Source organism: Neophocaena asiaeorientalis, unplaced genomic scaffold (assembly GCF_003031525.2).
Source record: "Neophocaena asiaeorientalis asiaeorientalis breed wild unplaced genomic scaffold, Neophocaena_asiaeorientalis_V1.1 scaffold445, whole genome shotgun sequence".
Taxonomy (NCBI): domain Eukaryota; kingdom Metazoa; phylum Chordata; class Mammalia; order Artiodactyla; family Phocoenidae; genus Neophocaena; species Neophocaena asiaeorientalis.
Window position 1 is genome coordinate 271,208 of NW_020172783.1, and position 18,511 is coordinate 289,718.

The following is an 18,511-nucleotide window of genomic DNA, read 5'->3' on the forward strand; positions in this document are numbered from 1 at the left end:
GGCATCATCAACAGTACTAAAGGCTATCAAGTTTGGTCTTCAATTCTACTTTAAGTACTGATGTCACCTCAGTAGAAATTCTGATTTGGCTGACAGTCAAATAAAGCCTTGCCATTTTCCTGTCCAGTGAATGTTTATAACAGTAAAATTGGAACAGCTTTACAAAGGGATAAAGGAATAAGAGCTTGGAATGAGTGTAACCAATGAGCTAGTTGACCAGTGCCTTTCTTCCCAGGACAGTGTGTAATGACAAGTGGGAGGCAAGGCTGGTGCAAGGGAGGAGGTGGGGACAGGAGATTTGAGATCTAAATTGTCTCTTTGTTTATTTGTTTTCTAAAGCAGTGGTTCTCAATGTGGGGTAAGAATGGCAGTTGAATAAATAACATAGAAAATGATCTGTGAGAACTTTAACAATGGTTTCTTTCATCCATAACTCAACCCAACCCCCTTCCCCCTATGGAAGTTTCTTCCCTATATTGACCTCTATTATTTTAGGATATTCAAGTCATAATCCATATGGATCAATGTCAGGAAGAACTGTCCAAAAGTTGCCTGAGTTTCTTACACAGGGTATGTGTTCCTAATTTCAGAGATCTTAGGCACAGACTGGCAGTACCTCTCCATACCCCACTTTCTGAATTTCATATAGTAAAAATATATTCAAAAGTGGGTTCAGAAGATGACATCTATATAATTCATGATTTTAAAATCTCATGATCATGTATGACTTACAGAAACAAATGCATGGCACTCTCTTCTCTTGAAAATTTCATTTCTTTACCTAAAAAACAAAACACACAACAAAATGATAAAATGTACTTCATTTCCTAGTATTAGACCTATCTTTTCTGGGTAATCTTTATTCCTTAAGAAGTTGTGCCCTGGTGATTTCTTCATAACTCATATTTAGAATACTCTAAGCCATCAGACTTAGCTTTTGGAAACAAAGAACTGGTCAAATTACCCAATGAAGGTCATTTATAAATTCCTTTGGCTACAGGAAACAGTCTAAGATATTTAGCAGTGTTTTCAAGGTCCTTTTTTTTTTATCAATTTCTTTTTATCCATACTTTCTTAAATTTCTCTCTACCTTCGTGTCAGTCATGAACTACAAGTATGTATATACTGGTAGAAGGAGAGTGCTTTGTGTCAAAGAAACCTACTGAAGAAACATGTTAATGTGTGGAGTATTGGAGAATAATGATGGCTCTTCAGACTTCTCTGGAGCAGTTCCAAGCAACCATTTAACTTGATTCTGATCCCTGTCAGAACAAGGGAACAAGAAGAAAAGTTGGTACCCCCTTCTAGGAAACAACTACTAGGAATATTCAATTAGTAACAATATACTTTAGAAATTATTCACTGCTGGGTTTAAACTCTCATTTGTTTTCAGCCTGTGCCCAGGGTTCAGAGTATCTTTGAAGTACTTTGGAATCCCACTTTCCCTTTTATAAAATAGGGACATTTACTAAAACTTGGGGACAAAGTGCTTCTAAATATTTTTCAAAAAATCATTGTTTTAAAAAAGTTCAGAGAACTATTCTTTAGGTAATATGAGTAAGATAAACTGCCTGAAACAAATTTTTAAAATAACAAAAATATGAGAAGCAACAGTTTCTCAAGATCTAAACATCAAGTTATGAAGAACACCAATCCCTAAGAGACAGGAAGCAAAGGAGATGAACCCTATGATTGTCCTATCTTACTGCCTGGATTGTTTCCAGGACTTAGTGAAGGGAGATGGACCTGGGTGCCCAGGAAGACCAAGATAGCTGAAATTCACAAGGCAGAGAATCTGAAGGAAAATGGGGGACAAAGACATAGATACAAAGATCTAAAAATGTTAGCCTATGTTCATAGCAGCATTATTTACAATAGCCAAGATATGAAAACAATGCATGTGTCCATCAATAGATGAATGGATAAAGATGTGATATATATACATATACACACACACAATTGAATATTACTCAGCCATAATCAAGAATGAAATTCTCCCATCTGCAACAACGTGAATGGATGTAGGAGTATTATGCTTAGTGAAATAAGTCAGACAGAGAAAGACAAATACTCTATGTTATCACTTATATATGGGATCTAAAAATTAAAACGAATGTATATAACAAAACAGAAAAAGACTTACAATTATAGAGAAGAAACTAGTGGTTATCAATGGGGAGAAGGAAGCTAGGAGGGGCAAGACAGGGGTATGGGATTAGGAGATATAAACTCCTATGTATAAAATAGATAAGCAACAAAAATATTGTACAGCACAGGGAAATATAGCCACTGTTTTGTAATAACTCTTTTTTTTCTTTCAACTTTTTTTCTTATTAGTTATCTATTTTATACATATTAGTGTATATGGAGTATAATTATAAAAATATCAAATCACTATGATGTATACCTAAAACTAATATATCGTAAATCAACTATACTTTAATATAAATAAATTAAATAATAAATAAATAAATATGTTATCCTAAGGTTTTCAACCAAGTATATATTATTCATATGAAGATACTACCTCAGGTCAGGTAAAGAACCACCTGAAAGGACAAAATGGAACAATTTCTAGCGCTCGCACAGAGCAGGAAAAAGTTTTTGATCATACAAGCCAGAGTAAAAAAAGCTCAGATTTCACAAGGCACTCAGAATAGTTTGATCTCTGCAATGGGAAAAATTAGCTTTAGATCAAAATGTTTCTCTGTTCCTGTTTACTAAATGTGAAAATCACAGTAACCTAATGGTATCCTAAAATAAAACTTTCCCCTAATGTCAGAAATAAGACAGGGCTGTCCATCTAATCCCTTTTATTGAATATTGCAATTTAAGCCAGTACAGTATTCAATATATAATTGGATATAAATAAATGGCATCAAATTTGGAAATTAAAATGTTCATCAGCAAATAAATGGGTAAAAATTTATGATACATCCATATAATCTAATACTACTTTCCAAAAAAATAAAAAGACTGAACTATTGATATGCATAACTACATGGATAAATCTCAAAATAATTGTGCTGAGTGAAAGAAACCACACACAAAAAAGTATATACAGTATGATTCTACCTATATAATATTCTGGAAAATGCAAACCAATCTGTACTGACAGAAAATAGATCAAGGACAGGAAAAAAGGGGAGGGTGGGAATATTAAAAAAAACAGGAGGAACCTTCTGGCTGTGGTGGATATATTCATTATCCTGGTGATTTTTTTCATGGGTGTGTATAAATATGTCAAAATTTACCAAAGTATACACTTTCAGTATTGGTATGTCATTGTGTCTCAGTAAAGCTGTACAAAATATTTCAGCTGAGACAGTATATATTTGCTTGTGGAGAGACTGTTTCTTTCCTGCTCCTACACCTCTCATGCATAACAGGAGTAAGACTGAGGCAACCCACCTGGTCAAGAGAAATAGAGGACTGAGGTCCTAGGGCAGCTGCTGCAATTTCTGCTTCATCAGGCTCTGTCACAGCAGGTGGCTCAGTCTCTGGGATAGAAGGTGGGTTTGTTGTAGGTGGGGCAAGAGACTTAAGTACATATGGATCGGCTGCAGTAGGTGCAGCTGTATCAGGTGGGAAATAAGGTCCCATAGGTCTTTTTGAGGGAAGAAGAAGGCGGAAAGCCCAAGGAGGGGGAGGATGATGGGACAACCAAGAAGGTATGGGAAAACTAGGAATGTGGTAGAGGGGGGCTCCAGGAGCAGTGAGAACCCAGGGATATGAGGGTACCCCGGCATCACAGTCAGGATTCCCAGGGTAATTGGGGAACTTATTCCTTGTAAGATAGACAGGAGGAGTGAAATCACTGTCTGGTATGGGATAAGGAATATTCAGAGTTGGGTTAACTGGGTAAGGACTGTCAGGATTGCCGCTGTAATCCTAAACGAGAGCAAAGAAGTCAGTTAAAGTCATTACCTCTATCTTATCGCTACATTACTTATGTTATGACTGTGATGATGTACAATGAGTAAAGGTTATTTTTTAAAGAATTCCAATTTAGTCTCATTCTCAAGGCTAATGTGCTTGCATCACTTACAAAATAAGAACTAATCATTTCTGAAGAAAATGGAATAAACTTCAATGTAAAAGGAAATATTTTGTGTGTCAGTGACTTGGAGTGTTATAAACTGCACAATATGCCAGCTAGGCCAGGACAACAATAGAAGAAAAGAAGATGCACAGTGTAGGATCAGTCCTTCCAAGCCTCTTTATCTGCACAGCACGCCTAGCTGGATGCCCTCAGGACCCGCTGAGTCTCTAAAGTGCCCCCAAGGGTGCATTCACTTAGTTATACCTTTTCTAGCTGTCCTTCTGAATTCCTCCCACCCTTCCTCAAAGCTTCTACTCCTTCAAGGCTAGGCATCTTAAATTGTTATTAAGAAGGAAAGCAGACTGGATGTGGATGACTGCTGGTTTTTTTTTTTTTTTTTTTTTCCCAATTGAGATATAATTGGCTATGGTTAACAATACCATATTGTGTGTTTAACAGTTGCTAAGAGTGCAGATCTTAAAAGTTTTCATCACGAGAAAAAAGTGTAACTATACGTGGTGATGGATGTTAACTAATTGTGATGATCATTTCACAATATATACTATGGGCTTTTCATATTTAATTTTCCCGATAGTGTTTTAAATGAGAAAATTCTAAATATTACTAATGCATTTACTATTACATTTCACATGATTATTTTTTGGTAGAAGGACCTCCTCATTTTCCTTTAACTTCTCTAGCTTTGTCTATTACATGTATGTAAAACTGTCAGGGAGCTCCAAGGTCACAACCTTATGTAAGAATTTATAGAAAATTAAGACATTTCTTAGTCTCACACACATGAAGTTTTATTTCCTATTATAACTTTGTCAGTTTTCTGAGCAAATTTGGTATGTATTTGTTTATATATTAAGACTCTAGATTCTTTGATTCATTGCATAGCCCAATTATAATCCAAGAAAGTAAAAATTTATATAACATAAATATCATTTAAAATATAAAAAGCCATATTTAATATTTCTTATCATATGTTTATTTTAATGGTAACTGGTTGATGGAGCTATTTTCTTTTCATGTATTCCAAGTTAACCTGTCAGTAACATGCACTATTGATAAACATAGACCCAATTTTCATATTTGTTGGAAAATGCTGCCTTTTTTAATCAGCAATACATTTCTATGATATAAAACTTTATTTATATAATTTTCATTTAAAAGTATTTACCTAATGAAGTGGCAGTGAAATTGGGCAGGATATCAATATGAATAAAAAATTACAATATGTGTAAATATAAATATGCTCATCCTTATAGATGCATTTTTAAGTGAGACCATCACAGCAAGAAAAGATAACATGTTATGAAATTATTTAGCTTTTCAGGGAAAAACTTAATAATACTGAATTATTTAATGTTATTAGACAGAAAATGCTATTTTAAAAAGAAAATTAATAATATAAAATATATTTCTTAAAATATATTTATATTTCTTAAAATATAAACAAATATAGATATATTTTACCTCTCCACCTGATGAGACAAAATTCTAAAACAACAAAGAAAACAAAGTTGGTTTTAAGTTTCAGGTCCCTGAAAAAAATCTTTCTTTAGATCTCTACTGGCATTCTGAGTGACTATAACTGCCAAAACTGTGTGAGTAACGTAGAATTTTCTTTCTTAAGCAATATAGTTGTTTGCTTTGCTTTCCTATGACTGTGTAGACCCAGTCCTGTTATTCTAAATATCTTATTACAAAGTAGATCGGCAATGACTGATTTTAATGTCCTACTGGTTCCAGTTTTTCTACACCCTCTTTAAATTTTCTTGTTCATAACTATTTACAAATACTTAGGTACAGGGAACCAAGTGTTTTGATTAATTCTTTGGCTAGTGACTTATTTACACCAGATATTTACATTAGATCATCATTTAGGTTTATCACAAAATCCCTAGGGACTAAACAAGGCTTTGCAATATAACTTCTCAATGAATGTAGATTTTTCCTCAGTAGCTTTGGGATATTTTGTTTTTCTTGATAGATTTTCAAAAATTAAAAAAAAAAAATAGAGTGCCTCCTCTGTGCTGTCCACATGCTAGATCTTAGATATTGGAAAGAACAGACAAGGTTTCTTTGCTTGTGTCTGGGTTACTGTTTCCCAGCTATCAAGCTTCTTCATTAAAATTTAATATTGTGTATCATATTCTCTCCAATTTTAGGTTGGTTTCCTGAATTACTGAGATAAAATATTTGCTCCTGGATCATATTGTCACCTGAAGGTATGATGCATAATACACAAGTGATAGATGTTCCAGAGTGTTCACAGAGACAAATGTCAATGATTCATACTGTGACCAGAGAGCCCTAGATTCTTAAGATTAAAATCTTAACTCTTATAAGAAATTCAAAGTATTATCTCATTGTTTTCATTTAAAAAATTATTTTCAAAACCTTTCTACTTCTTCTCCATATATCTAATGGTATTTGGTTCAAACTGCACACATCCAGATCATATCTCTTGGCCTTTCCTTGCTAGATTGTCATGTTTCTCTACTGCACGCTTGTGGGTAGATACCAGTATCATTTTCTTAGCATGCTCCTGTCATCAGAATTGAGGTAAAAATGACAAAGAACTAAAAAAATTCTAATATATGTCAAGTGATGAATATTTTAGTGTCCTGCGTCGTGATAATTTATGAGTATTTGCTGCACAGAAGTCATTTAACATTTTGGGACATACTCCTCCTGCTGGTAATTCCTAGGTCATGCTTTCTTCTGCTCTAATCTTTCATACAGGCAAAGCCTTCCCAGATTAATCTCTTAGTTTGCTGAAGTAAACTTAGTACAGTATTGTCATAAAATTTCATAGAGGCATGAGGAGGAAACCTGGGTATAGCAAAAATTTTATCACACTCTAAAGGGAGTACACTTACTTAATGCTTCTGCTCATTTAAAAGAAATAAAGACCTTACAGTAAATATGTTTAACACAAATACATTTATACTCCACAAATATTTTTCTATCAAATAAGAAGAGATTAATAGCATTAATATTTTAACAGCAATAGTTGTCACAAAATTGCCTTGTAAAAAATCAGAGTTTTAAAATGTAAAATATACTTTAAGGTAAAAACAAATACATTTATACACAGATGAAAAAAAGTTTTACCTCATCAATGAAGTAGAAACACTTCTAAAACAAAAGGAAAAATATTAATTGACTATGGTTATTCATTTGAAAACATCTGTACCAAGATTTTATTACTGAAGAATTTGTACAACTGTATTATTAATATAGTTAATTTCTTCTTGAAATATAAATCGCTAGTATAAATTAGTTGTTTATTATTGTTATCATCATTATATTTTTTTAACATAGACCATTGTCTCAGGAAATTTTATATTGGCTGATAGATTTCGGTTTGTAATTTTCTACATGTACATAAATCTTACCATCTGAAAAATCATTCAGTCTTTTTCATATATCTTGTTTTGCTGTTCTCTTTCACCTTTCAGGTTTTGTTTGCATTTGTGTGTGTGTTTGTCTGTATGTATGTGGTTTGTAGCCACCTCTTAACAGTTGCAGAAGGAACATATGTCCAGTTGTTTTCCAGTTAAGCTTCAATATCTTTTATGAATTTCTCACAGATTGTACAACAGAGTATGAGATAAGAATGACAAGATAGTGTAGGAAACTCATCATTTACTATTTTAACAATTAGAGTTTAATTCAGGTGATTTTAGGAGATTGGAAAATATCTTGAAATTTTCACAGGGTGATAATTAGTAGTATCAGTCAATAATCTGATAATAATAGTTAATAATATCAAGTAGCATTTGAGCTCCTACTATATCATAGGTGCTCTGTTAAGTACTTTACATAATTATCATATTTAATCTTCAAAGCCATCCTATGGAGTAGATGTCATAATTTTCTCTTTTTCCAAAAGAGGATATTTAGCTCACTTGTTGGCTAGGATTAAGAATTTTCCATCAGCTATTTCTTACATTAGAGGCTCATCTATTTATAATACACTGGTAGTCATTAAGTCCATTTACTTTAACTCCATTAAGTATTCCTTGTGACTCTACATAAATACTTCCAGCAGTGGGACTTCACTGCCAGAGGAAGCCTAATCCAGTTTTCTATAATTTGAAGATATAACCAGTGAAGATCATCTTCATGGAATTCTGGTTCCCTTTAATTTTACCTTTCTCCAGCCCACTGCATTTCTGAATTCACTTCTTCTCCTTGCTGTTTATTCATTTTCAGATTACACAACTTTTTAAATTCAGATTTTTAAAAATTTCTTTTGAAAAGTTTGGCACAGCAAACCACATGTCCATTAACATATCTCTCTGCTGCATCATTATCAACACTATAATAATTTATACCATTAACACGAATCCCTGTCTATAATTACTTGATGGGTATATTATTGCTGTAATTTAAAAAGTCCATTTGCTCACCCTTGCAGAAGCGACACACACAATGCAGGCCCAAAATAAAAGCTTCATTTTGATTGACCCTATGAACATTAATATTATAAATTGGTTGTTTCAGAAAATATAAAATGTATTTTGTACTTCTCTTCTAGAGAGTGACAAAAGAATGTATGGCTTTATTAGTCTGACTAGGAAGACCCTTCACATAAAATCAGGTTCCGCTATTTAACTACTGTCAGCATTACCTAACATAAATGACATCAAAGTCCAAACTATGTTTTTTGGCAGATGTCTTTCAACAACTAATTGGCTTCTGGCTAAACTTCCTTAAGTGGAAGTCATCTCATTTACTTACCTAGGGATACACTTTGCAATTAATTTGTCTTGGAGGGCTTACCAGGAAATAAAATTGCTTAAACATAGCCATTCTATGGGTGCTTTATTGAGATTTTCTTTTTATAGATTCACTGGGAGATTGGTATCACCTACTGGGAAACATTTCAGGTCCTAAAGGTGTTTTCACCATGTGCTATGGCATAAAAATTTAGGAGCTATGATAAATGCTATGCTCCAGTTTAGTCTACTGTAATAAAATATTAGGTCTGAAATATATGGAATATATGGAATTCATCCAAATACCAGATAATGTTTTAACACTGGGGACTCAAGTGAAGCTCTGCTTACATGTTACCTCTAATATTACTTACATTTTAATTTGGGAAGCTAACCATATAGAGAGAGTTTCAGAAGTCAATTGAGTATGTTTGTCTAATATTGGGGGACAGAAATTTAGAGCTGAAGTTATCTAGATAATTAGGAGTTGATTTTATCAGCTGATTGTTATGTGGCAATTAAAATGTTTAAAGTGGATAACACATTTTGGAAAAATATGTTGAATTTGAAAAGAAGTGGCTGAGGTCAGAGCCCTAGAGAACATCAATGTTTGTGCAGGAGAAAGAAAAGAAGTCCTGCAAAATACCTATAAAAAGTAGCTAGATAAAGACTGTTATAAGAATTACCAGGGGGCTTCCCTAGTGGTGCAGTGGTTGAGAGTCTGCCTGCCGATGCAGAGAATGTGGGTTCGTGCCCCGGTGTGGGAAGATCCCACATGCCGCAGAGCGGCTGGGCCCGTGAGCCATGACTGCTGAGCCTGCACGTCCAGAGCCTGTGCTCCACAACGGGAAAATTACCAGGAAGTAAATATCAACAGGTCCAAATAGAATGATGCCCCTAGGGACAACTTATTCTTTTTCTACTAAAATTTCCTCATCTGCAAGTTATAATATTAATAGCTATTAGAAATATAAGAGTACCAGTACCATACTGTCTTCATTACTGTAGCTTTGTAGTATAGTCTGAAGTCAGGATAGAAAGCCCAGAGATAAACCTATGCACATATTGTCACCTTATCTTTGATAAAGGAGGCAGGAATGTACAGTGGATAAAGGAGAGCTCTTCAATAAGTGGTTCTGGGAAAACTGGACAGGTACATGTAAAAGTATGAGATTAGATCACTCCCTAACAATTAAATGTACTGAGCACAATAATTTTAATGACCCTTATATGTACACTAAAGGTTGCACATAACACATAAAAAACCTTTACTGGATCATAAATAAATGTGGCCTATATTAAATTAATATGGCAGATGTAATAAACATTAATCTCTTCTAAAAAAAGGAACTATGAGTAATATTAATAATTATAAGGATAATTGAGACAAATATATAAATTACCCTGCACATAGCTGTTCAAATGGTTTTAGATATGATAATCATCATTATTACTTTGCCCCACTGAACATCATTGAAAAGGATAGATTACAGAGGAAATTTTTTTTTTTTTTTTGTAGTACGCGGGCCTCTCTCTGTTGTGGTCTCTCCCATTCTGGAGCACAGGCTCTGGACGCGCAGGCTCTAGACGCACAGGCTCACCGGCCATGGCTCACGGGCCCAACCGCTCCGTGGCATGTGGTATCCTCCAGGACCGGGGCACGATCCCGTGTCCCCTGCATCGGCAGGCAGACTCTCAACCACTGCGCCACCAGGAAAGCCTACAGAGTAAATTTAAAAAGCACCAAAAAGCTGTTAGCTTTGAACTAGAGGAAGATCACCACATCCCTTGAGACTTGAAGGAGACAGTTAAAGTTACGTTCAGAGTTAGATCAAGTTATTGAAGTGTCATACTAGGGAGGTGGATAGTGTTTAGGCTTGATGGACAAAATATTTGTCAATAAAGTAGAAAGGCAAATATTTTTCCAGTGAGATTTTTTCCAGGGAGTGTTGAAGAAGGCTGCTAACTCTAATGCCAACAAGACAAATTTTGATAGTCTTTGGTGACCAACAATGTTAAAAAACAAACTTACTTTAGTGCTCAGCTCCTTGCATGGAGTGGCAATAGAAATTTAGTTCCTGTTTGGATGTTTTCCCATAGGATTAAGTACAGAGGTGCAAAGAATTACACGAGTTATCAAGATGATATTTTAAAAAATCAAGGGTGAATTCTGAGCTGTGCAAGAAAGGAAGTGAGGCGAATAAGAAATAGAGGAAATGGAATGTAATAAGAGTGTTAAGGGATAGAGTGTTCTACGAAGACAAAGAAAAAAGGGATGGAGTGTTCTACGAAGGCAAAGAAGAATTATCTTAGCTTCTACCTCTTACCCTTTCAAAATATATGGCATATGTTACCTCCTTCTGAAAAACACTTCAGTGTTCAGCTTGAATAAGAAGCGAGCCTAAGAGGGCTTGGACAGAATGGAATACAATGAGAGGGTTAAAGGATTGGAGTATTCTACCGTGTCTAAGAAAAAGTCTCCAATTTTCAAATCTTTTCACCAAAGGTACATATCATGTAATGTCACTCCCCTGTGAAAACTCCTCCAGTGTTTTCCCATCATAAGCAGATGCTTAACACAAATTTCTAAGCTCAAATAATTTTCATCTTTATTCCTTCCTCCTAAATCAACTTTCCTTTATCTTTCCCTATCCCTTTGTCTTCTTGGACATGTCACCCCCTTAGAGTTTTCCCTTACATTCCATGCATGAATCCACTTCTTTGCGTTTCTTGTTTCTCCATTTGTTGATACCATTAATGGGGGGCCTTGGAAGGTTTATGTTCTCAATGCCTGACTCCCTACTTTAGTGTGACAATGTGACCCGGGATAGGAGGATTGAGGGATCTGGTGAAGATTTGGGATTAATGCTGTGATAGATTATGAGCACAAATAAATCAAAAATTGGTAAAACAATGGTTGAATAGTACTGTAAACCTAGCTGTGTTTGGAGAATATAATTTGTAGTGTTCAAGGTTATCCATTATGAGAAGTAAAATTGCATTACCCAGAAAGTGTACAGTTATTTTGGTGGTAATCAAGCTGGTGTAAACTGATTGTTAAAGGACCGTTTATATTATCATCCATAGCCTAGTGGGCCAGTATGAACAATGGAAATGATGATTACACACCAAAGAATGCACTTGAAATTTTATTTTCAGAGGAAAAGAAATGTAGTTCTGCAACTCAGAAAGAGTAGGGAAAGTATTTTAAATAATCATCAACTAAGTTTTATGAAACCACCATACAAACCCAGTATATTCAACATGAACTAACAGGGAGAATATAAATAATTCAGGAAATATTCTGCACAGTCTTCCTTTCTCTCAACATTTGTGTCTTATTAGTGGGCCTCTCCAAACATGTTGGTAGTATGAAGTAAAGTGGTAGATAAGAAAATGTAGAAGATAGATTTTCCAGTCAAGCCTAAAAAGAAAAAGATAATACAATATTATCTATTAGATTTATATTCAAGAAACAATGTATGCTTGTATACAGAACACACACCCATCCATCCTATTCTAGCAGAATGTTGTTATTTATAATGATTATTAGTTAATATATTTTAGTGTTCAACATGATACCTAGCACATAGTAGATGTTTTTTTGTTTGTTTGTTTTTGCAGTACTCGGGCCTCTCACTGTTGTGGCCTCTCCCGTTGTGGAGCACAGGCTCCGGACGCCCAGGCTCAGCGGCCATGGCTCATGGGCCCAGCCGCTCCACGACATGTGGGATCTTCCTGGACCAGGGCACGAACCCGTGTCCCCTGCATCGGCAGGTGGACTGTCAACCACTGAGCCACCAGGGAAGCCCCATAGTAAGGTTTTAATAACTATTTGTGGAGCAATTTAATGAATGAGTGAAAATTGATAGCCAGGTTCTTCAATCCTGCATATAAAAGAAATATTTATATTTATTCATTAAGTGGTAAATATTTACATTTTTAGCCAATTTTGAAGGAAAATTTATTCTTATTTTCTAAATAGTTTATTAGACATAAAATGCTTTCTACATTTAAAACCCTTTTATCTAATTGAAATCTAGGTTTTAGGGAAAAAAATCATTATGCAAAATGACCTTGGGCTGATACTTTAAGAAATTGCTTAAAATTATTAAAATCTATTGTGCATTTTTTTGTTTCTCTATTTCTTTTGTAATTTTTCTGCCAATTCAATACCTTTTGACTTCGTTTTTTCTCTGCCATTGCTTTGCTTAGTCTAGTTTTAATTATCTGAAAGACTTAGTTTATGACTTAAGTCTGATGCATCACAAACTTTTTGTACTACCAGCTACTTCTCATGCCTCTAATTTAGCATCTGGCACCTCGTATTGCCATTCCTGTATCTTTGTCTAGCATAGAGCTTAATGAGGATAAGTTTGGTACCTTATTTCTGTCTCCCTCATGTCTCTCACAGTATAGAATACGTGATCAGCTTTTGAAAAGTGTAAAACAAATGTATAAATAACTATAGCAATGGACATATTGCTATTTATAAAATACAGCTGTGATTTCAGCTCTTATTCACAATAGTTATTATTCTTCTCACATAAAATCATTTTTTGAAGTTGTCTGATCCGTTTTCATCATTTGGAGAGCCAAAATGACATGACAAAGCAAATCATGTTTGTGACAATGTACTTAAAGCCAAAAAATCCCCTAGGTGGACTTTAGGTGTAGTTTGGCATCAGTAGTGGTGTGTTGGAGTCCTAGAGCTGGAAATCTGTGTTAGAGTCTTGGCTCTTCCACTTCTGCAGGGTGATTATGAACAAGTCTTTTTAACTTCCATGGGCCTCAGTTTCCTTATCTCAAATTGGCTGATAATATTAACCACCTCCTTGGTTTTTTGTGAATATGAAATTTTTTAATATAGGCAAAGGGCTTAGAATTGTGACTAGCATTGTAAGGCCTCAATAAATTACTACCACTGTTATTACTCATTTCTCTGAAACCTACTTTGTCTCATTGCAGGACATATAAAAGGAACAAGAAGATAACTTGAGTGAGACAGAATTCCAAGATTGGAGATGACCTATATACTGCAAGGACAGCGTAAGAAAAAGAAAAGGTGACTGCACAAAAAAGCAACACTGATGTTTATTCGTTTCCTTGGCCCTTCATCCTGGCTTTAAAGCAATGGTTAAAATGTCAAAGAGAGACACTAAGAAAAGTAGATTTTGTGTATTTAAAACAGTGGTGATTTTTCCATAGAAAATAATGGAGAGAATTTGTTTTAAACTAGCTTGTGTAGGAAAACTCTCTTCCACCAAACTGAAATTCTGAGTCTGAACTCAAAGGTGATAAGTTAACATCCTTGTGACCATTAAGCTTGTGACAATTTCCACCCAGAGCTGTTGCTTCTGGCTGAATGTGTTATCAGCTATAGAGAAACTTTCCTATAATTTATTTTCAAAATATTTATAAAATGCATGCACATACACAGATCACTTACATTTGTGAATCAAAAAGGTGTAAGCAAAATTTAAAATATTTCATAAACCAAGTATGACTTAATTAAAGTTGAAACTCTATTAACATTATGCATTCTTCATACAAAAATCCTATTTATTGTTTAAATTATAAGCCTAAATATACCATAATCAAGTAGAAGCAGTTAATTCAAGAATCTTAAAGGTATCTCTTTAAAAGAGAAAGGAATAATATATTTTAGTTATGTGCTTATAATAAAAAACAAAAAGAATATTTACTACCCCATGGAAATATTTAGAGCGTCATTTTGGCATCTCATATTCAAACTACAGATGCTAAATTCTTATTTTCTCTAATTATAGGACAGATATCTTTAAATGCTACATGTATATCTAATAAATTAAATCATATTTTAAAAATCCTGAAAAAATGAAGTGACTTGACCAAAGTCAAAAGCTTATTTATGTCAGGGCTTCTGATTCCAATCCTATATTTTTATGTTAAACTGTCAGTTCTCTGGGTGCAATTTCCTGCTCTCCCACTTATTCCTAATGTTTAAAAAGTTTCCTAAGTCACATTTTTTAAAAAATGAAATAAAGGTGAAATGTTAATTAGAGCTGTGTCAGGCTACTTTTTGGAATTTCAGATACTTCTGTGAAATGGAAGTCATATTCTCTATGCTGACCCAACTTGAAAAATTGCTGTAGGAATAAACTGAAATGTTATAAGCAAACACTTAAGAAATTTAAATCCAATGTAAACACAATTTATCATTATAATTATTTCTGCTTATTGTAACTATATTTGTACTATACGATTAATTTAATTTAATTTCCAGCCTAGAATTTTTACTTAATTTTGTTTCAGCTTCTACTTGAGAGCTTGCTGGAATTTAATTTCCCTATCTTATTTTTACTATAAAAGATAACTCCGTTTTTAAAATTAAAAATAAAAGGGAGAACTCACCAGATAGGGGACAACATTTGTCTTAACGTGATTCCATGGCTTCATAGTTTTCTGATACTGAGAAATAGTCTTGAGATACTGGGGCCAGGTTAATTTCTGATAATATTGGTTGATTTTGTCCTAGAAAAAAATATAACTTTTCCGTTATCCAATGCGTCAGAGCACTCTTGGACATAACCAAATAAACTAAAGCTTTATTTATTTGGATAAATTCTAAATGATACCAAACAGACTTAAGCAAAGGAGAGGTTATTCATATAAAATTAACTCTATGTTTACATTCATAAAATAAACTGTAGGATTAAGAATATTCTTTGGTTATTTCAGACCCTAATGCCAAAGTATTTAAGCAGAAAAAAAAAGAAAAGAAAAAAAAGGTGTGTGTAAGAAGGCAAGGGGATAATTTCTTAATTTACTAAATAAGTGTCTCAGATTGTGGCTTCTTTTCCATGTCTGGTGGAAACACCCTTGTCCTGAGAGTCATATAGAATGTGTGATTTATCTTAGAAGAATCTGTGACACTGAGTCAGTTGTTAATCTCTGAGTGTCACTTACCTCGTAGAAGTAAATGAATTAATATAGAGAGAGCACTTGGTATAGTGCCTGTCACATATTAATAAATATTCCTCTCCTCTGTGTTGTATTTTGAACCATCTATATGGGTCCAACTATAGATTATTATAGAGATTAAAATTGGAATTAAACACAGTGACATCTGCCTTCAGGATAATTTCCTGTTTTTACAAAATGAAAAATCAATGGGTTTTTAGAATAACTGGGGAATAATGGTTGAGTGGATACATGGCAATGATCCAATTAGTACAATGGGAGAATGTTTTTGTAATAGTTTTGACAAAGTATAGGGAAGACTTTTATAGAAATTAGACTGTATTAAAAATAGCATTTTTTTGTTTATATTTTTTGAGAGGATCGCAGTTCAGTGTCCAAGCTGAGACTGGTTGTGCTACAAAGGCTTGCATGGAAAATTTACCAGAAAATTTAGGCGATTCTTTCCTTCTTCAGTCAATGTAGTTTTCTGTTAATAATAAAAATAAACTGTGATAAATACAAAAGAAAATATGGGATAATATGTAATTAGTTTTGTTTGAACGGAAATTTCTTACCTTAGTGAGTACTTCGGTTGATTCCTTAGGGAAAGAAAATGAGGATCAGCTTTACTTAGATAGCTCACGAGTAATTTTGTCTATATCATTATAGTAGAGAATTAGAGCTAATTATTTTAATAATTCAAGGCAAAATCACTGTTACCAAAAAACAAAGTACTACTTTATAGGAATGTATTATGGATTTAATGAGTTTAAATATTCATTATCAAAGCATTCTCTGTGTCCATATGATATTTGACTGAAAATATATTTTGAATTTTCCATTTACCTATATTGTTCATATAATGTCAAATTCTCATGGAGTATATGCAGATGCAAAGGTGAGGAGAGAGAGAGAGAAAGGAGAAAAACTAAAACTAATTAGGCTGTTGAGGTATGTGGCAGAGCCTGCATGCCCTTTCTGGGAAGATCATTGTTTTCTTTTTTTTAGTGCCTGGGTACCCCCAATTTGAGAGAAAGGGTAAAGAATGCTTCCTCCTACAGTGAAGATGAAGATGTTGGGCTGTGCCTCAGGCCACAAGACTGTGGGCTACAATCCATGCTCTCCAAAACTTCCTCTCCCAGGAAGTTTTCCCATTGTGCTTACACATTTGGCTCACTGTAACACAGCAAGTGTTCTTGAACCTGTGATTTACACAACTCATAACCCAATCCAGTATTCAACACTTTAAACAGTGAGAGAGACTCAGGGTAGAACTATGGTGAAGGCAATTGACAGGATGTTGATTTGGCTTTGGCTTATTTTAAAAATTACTATTACCAATGAACCAGAGTCCAGTTGAACATTATCAAAAGCATGGAGTAAAACAGCTACTCTTGGCTATGTATCTACTTCATTTCAGACCTCTAAAATGACTCTGTGTATATTTCTTACACGTTTTTCTTTATGTCTACTGGCTATTTTGATGTGGCTCTGTTAAAAAATTATCAATACCTAATTTACTTAAAATAATTAACAGAAAAGCACAGTATTTCTTAATAAACTAATTGTTTTATATTAAAAGTACCATTCTCCTCACTATATAAGCTACTAGAAGATTCCTTGAGAAATAAAAAAAGTAATCAAAATCTGGGGACCAGGATGATTGAATCCTTAGCAGTATATTTTTGATATTTGTGGAATTAAAGATATTTCTCATGTTACAAAAAGAATATTAGTATGAAAGGTAAAAAAGAAAGAGTAAAATTTCCAGTTCAAAAAATAGTAAAAGTTTGATTAAAAAAAAGAAAGAGGTAGTGGAACCATATAAAACTTATGTGGAAAGTCTGGCTTACATGGAAGGATTAATTGAAAGAATTCAGGGCAATTGAGAGAAACACATTAAAAGGTGGAGAGAAATTATATTTTTAAGTAACTTACAAATATAACTCTATTTTATTAAAAGCAGAACATTTCAGATAGACCTAACTATTCATATTAGTTTTTGAAAATATGAGTTAAATAGAGCTTCATATAGAAATAATACCTTACCATATCAACAGTCTTCTTTGAATTTTCCTTAAAAAAATTTAAAAACGAATTAGACATTTTATTCTCACTGTATTGGTTATACATAATTTCATCTTGAATATATGCAGAAAACCCCTCTTTTATAAAGAAGAATAATTAATTTTATTTTTATTGTGTTTTCAATCGCTGTTGTATCCCAAAGATCTAAGATCATGTAAGGACATAATACTTGCTAAATACATATTTCTTAAGTGAGTGATGAATGACATATCTCATCAATGAACCAATAAATATATAAATACATTTTATCTGACTGGATACATAGCCACATTGTTTCCCGCTTATATTTATGCAAAATAAGTAATATTTACTTTATAACCATAACAAACTAAAAAGTAATTTCTTAACTATATTTAATATAAGTGGTTTTGACTTACTTCCTGAGAGGAACTGACAGATTCCTTAAAAAAGATTGAAATGATGCATTTAATCTTACTCGTAAAATTATTTCTGTTTTCTGAACTTTTTCATTCATTATTAAGTAGGAATAAAACTAGGCAATTTCTTGGGCTTCCCTGGAGGCGCAGTGGTTGAGAGTCCACCTGCCGATGCAAGGGACACGGGTTCGTGCCCCGGTCCGGGAAGATCCCACATGCCGCGGAGCGGCTGGGCTCGTGAGCCATGGCCGCTGAGCCTGCGTGTCCGGAGCCTGTGCTCCGCAACGAGAGAAGCCACAACAGTGAGAGGCCCGTGTACCATAAAA

At 34.0% G+C, this 18,511-nt stretch overlaps 1 protein-coding gene across 1 annotated transcript in view; it reads right to left on the minus strand.

Moving 5' to 3' along the window:
* Positions 1 to 769: 769 nt before the first annotated feature.
* The window catches only part of PRR27 (proline rich 27), a 25,030-nt gene continuing 7,288 nt past the window's right edge, over positions 770 to 18,511 (minus strand). Inside the window, exons 10-15 of the mRNA XM_024741595.1 lie at positions 17,770 to 17,796; positions 16,296 to 16,319; positions 16,163 to 16,207; positions 15,172 to 15,291; positions 3,412 to 3,891; positions 770 to 781 (exon numbers count right to left, since the gene is read on the minus strand). Of these exons, the coding sequence (XP_024597363.1) occupies positions 770 to 781; positions 3,412 to 3,891; positions 15,172 to 15,291; positions 16,163 to 16,207; positions 16,296 to 16,319; positions 17,770 to 17,796 (708 nt within the window). The remainder of the gene's footprint in view (positions 782 to 3,411; positions 3,892 to 15,171; positions 15,292 to 16,162; positions 16,208 to 16,295; positions 16,320 to 17,769; positions 17,797 to 18,511) is intronic.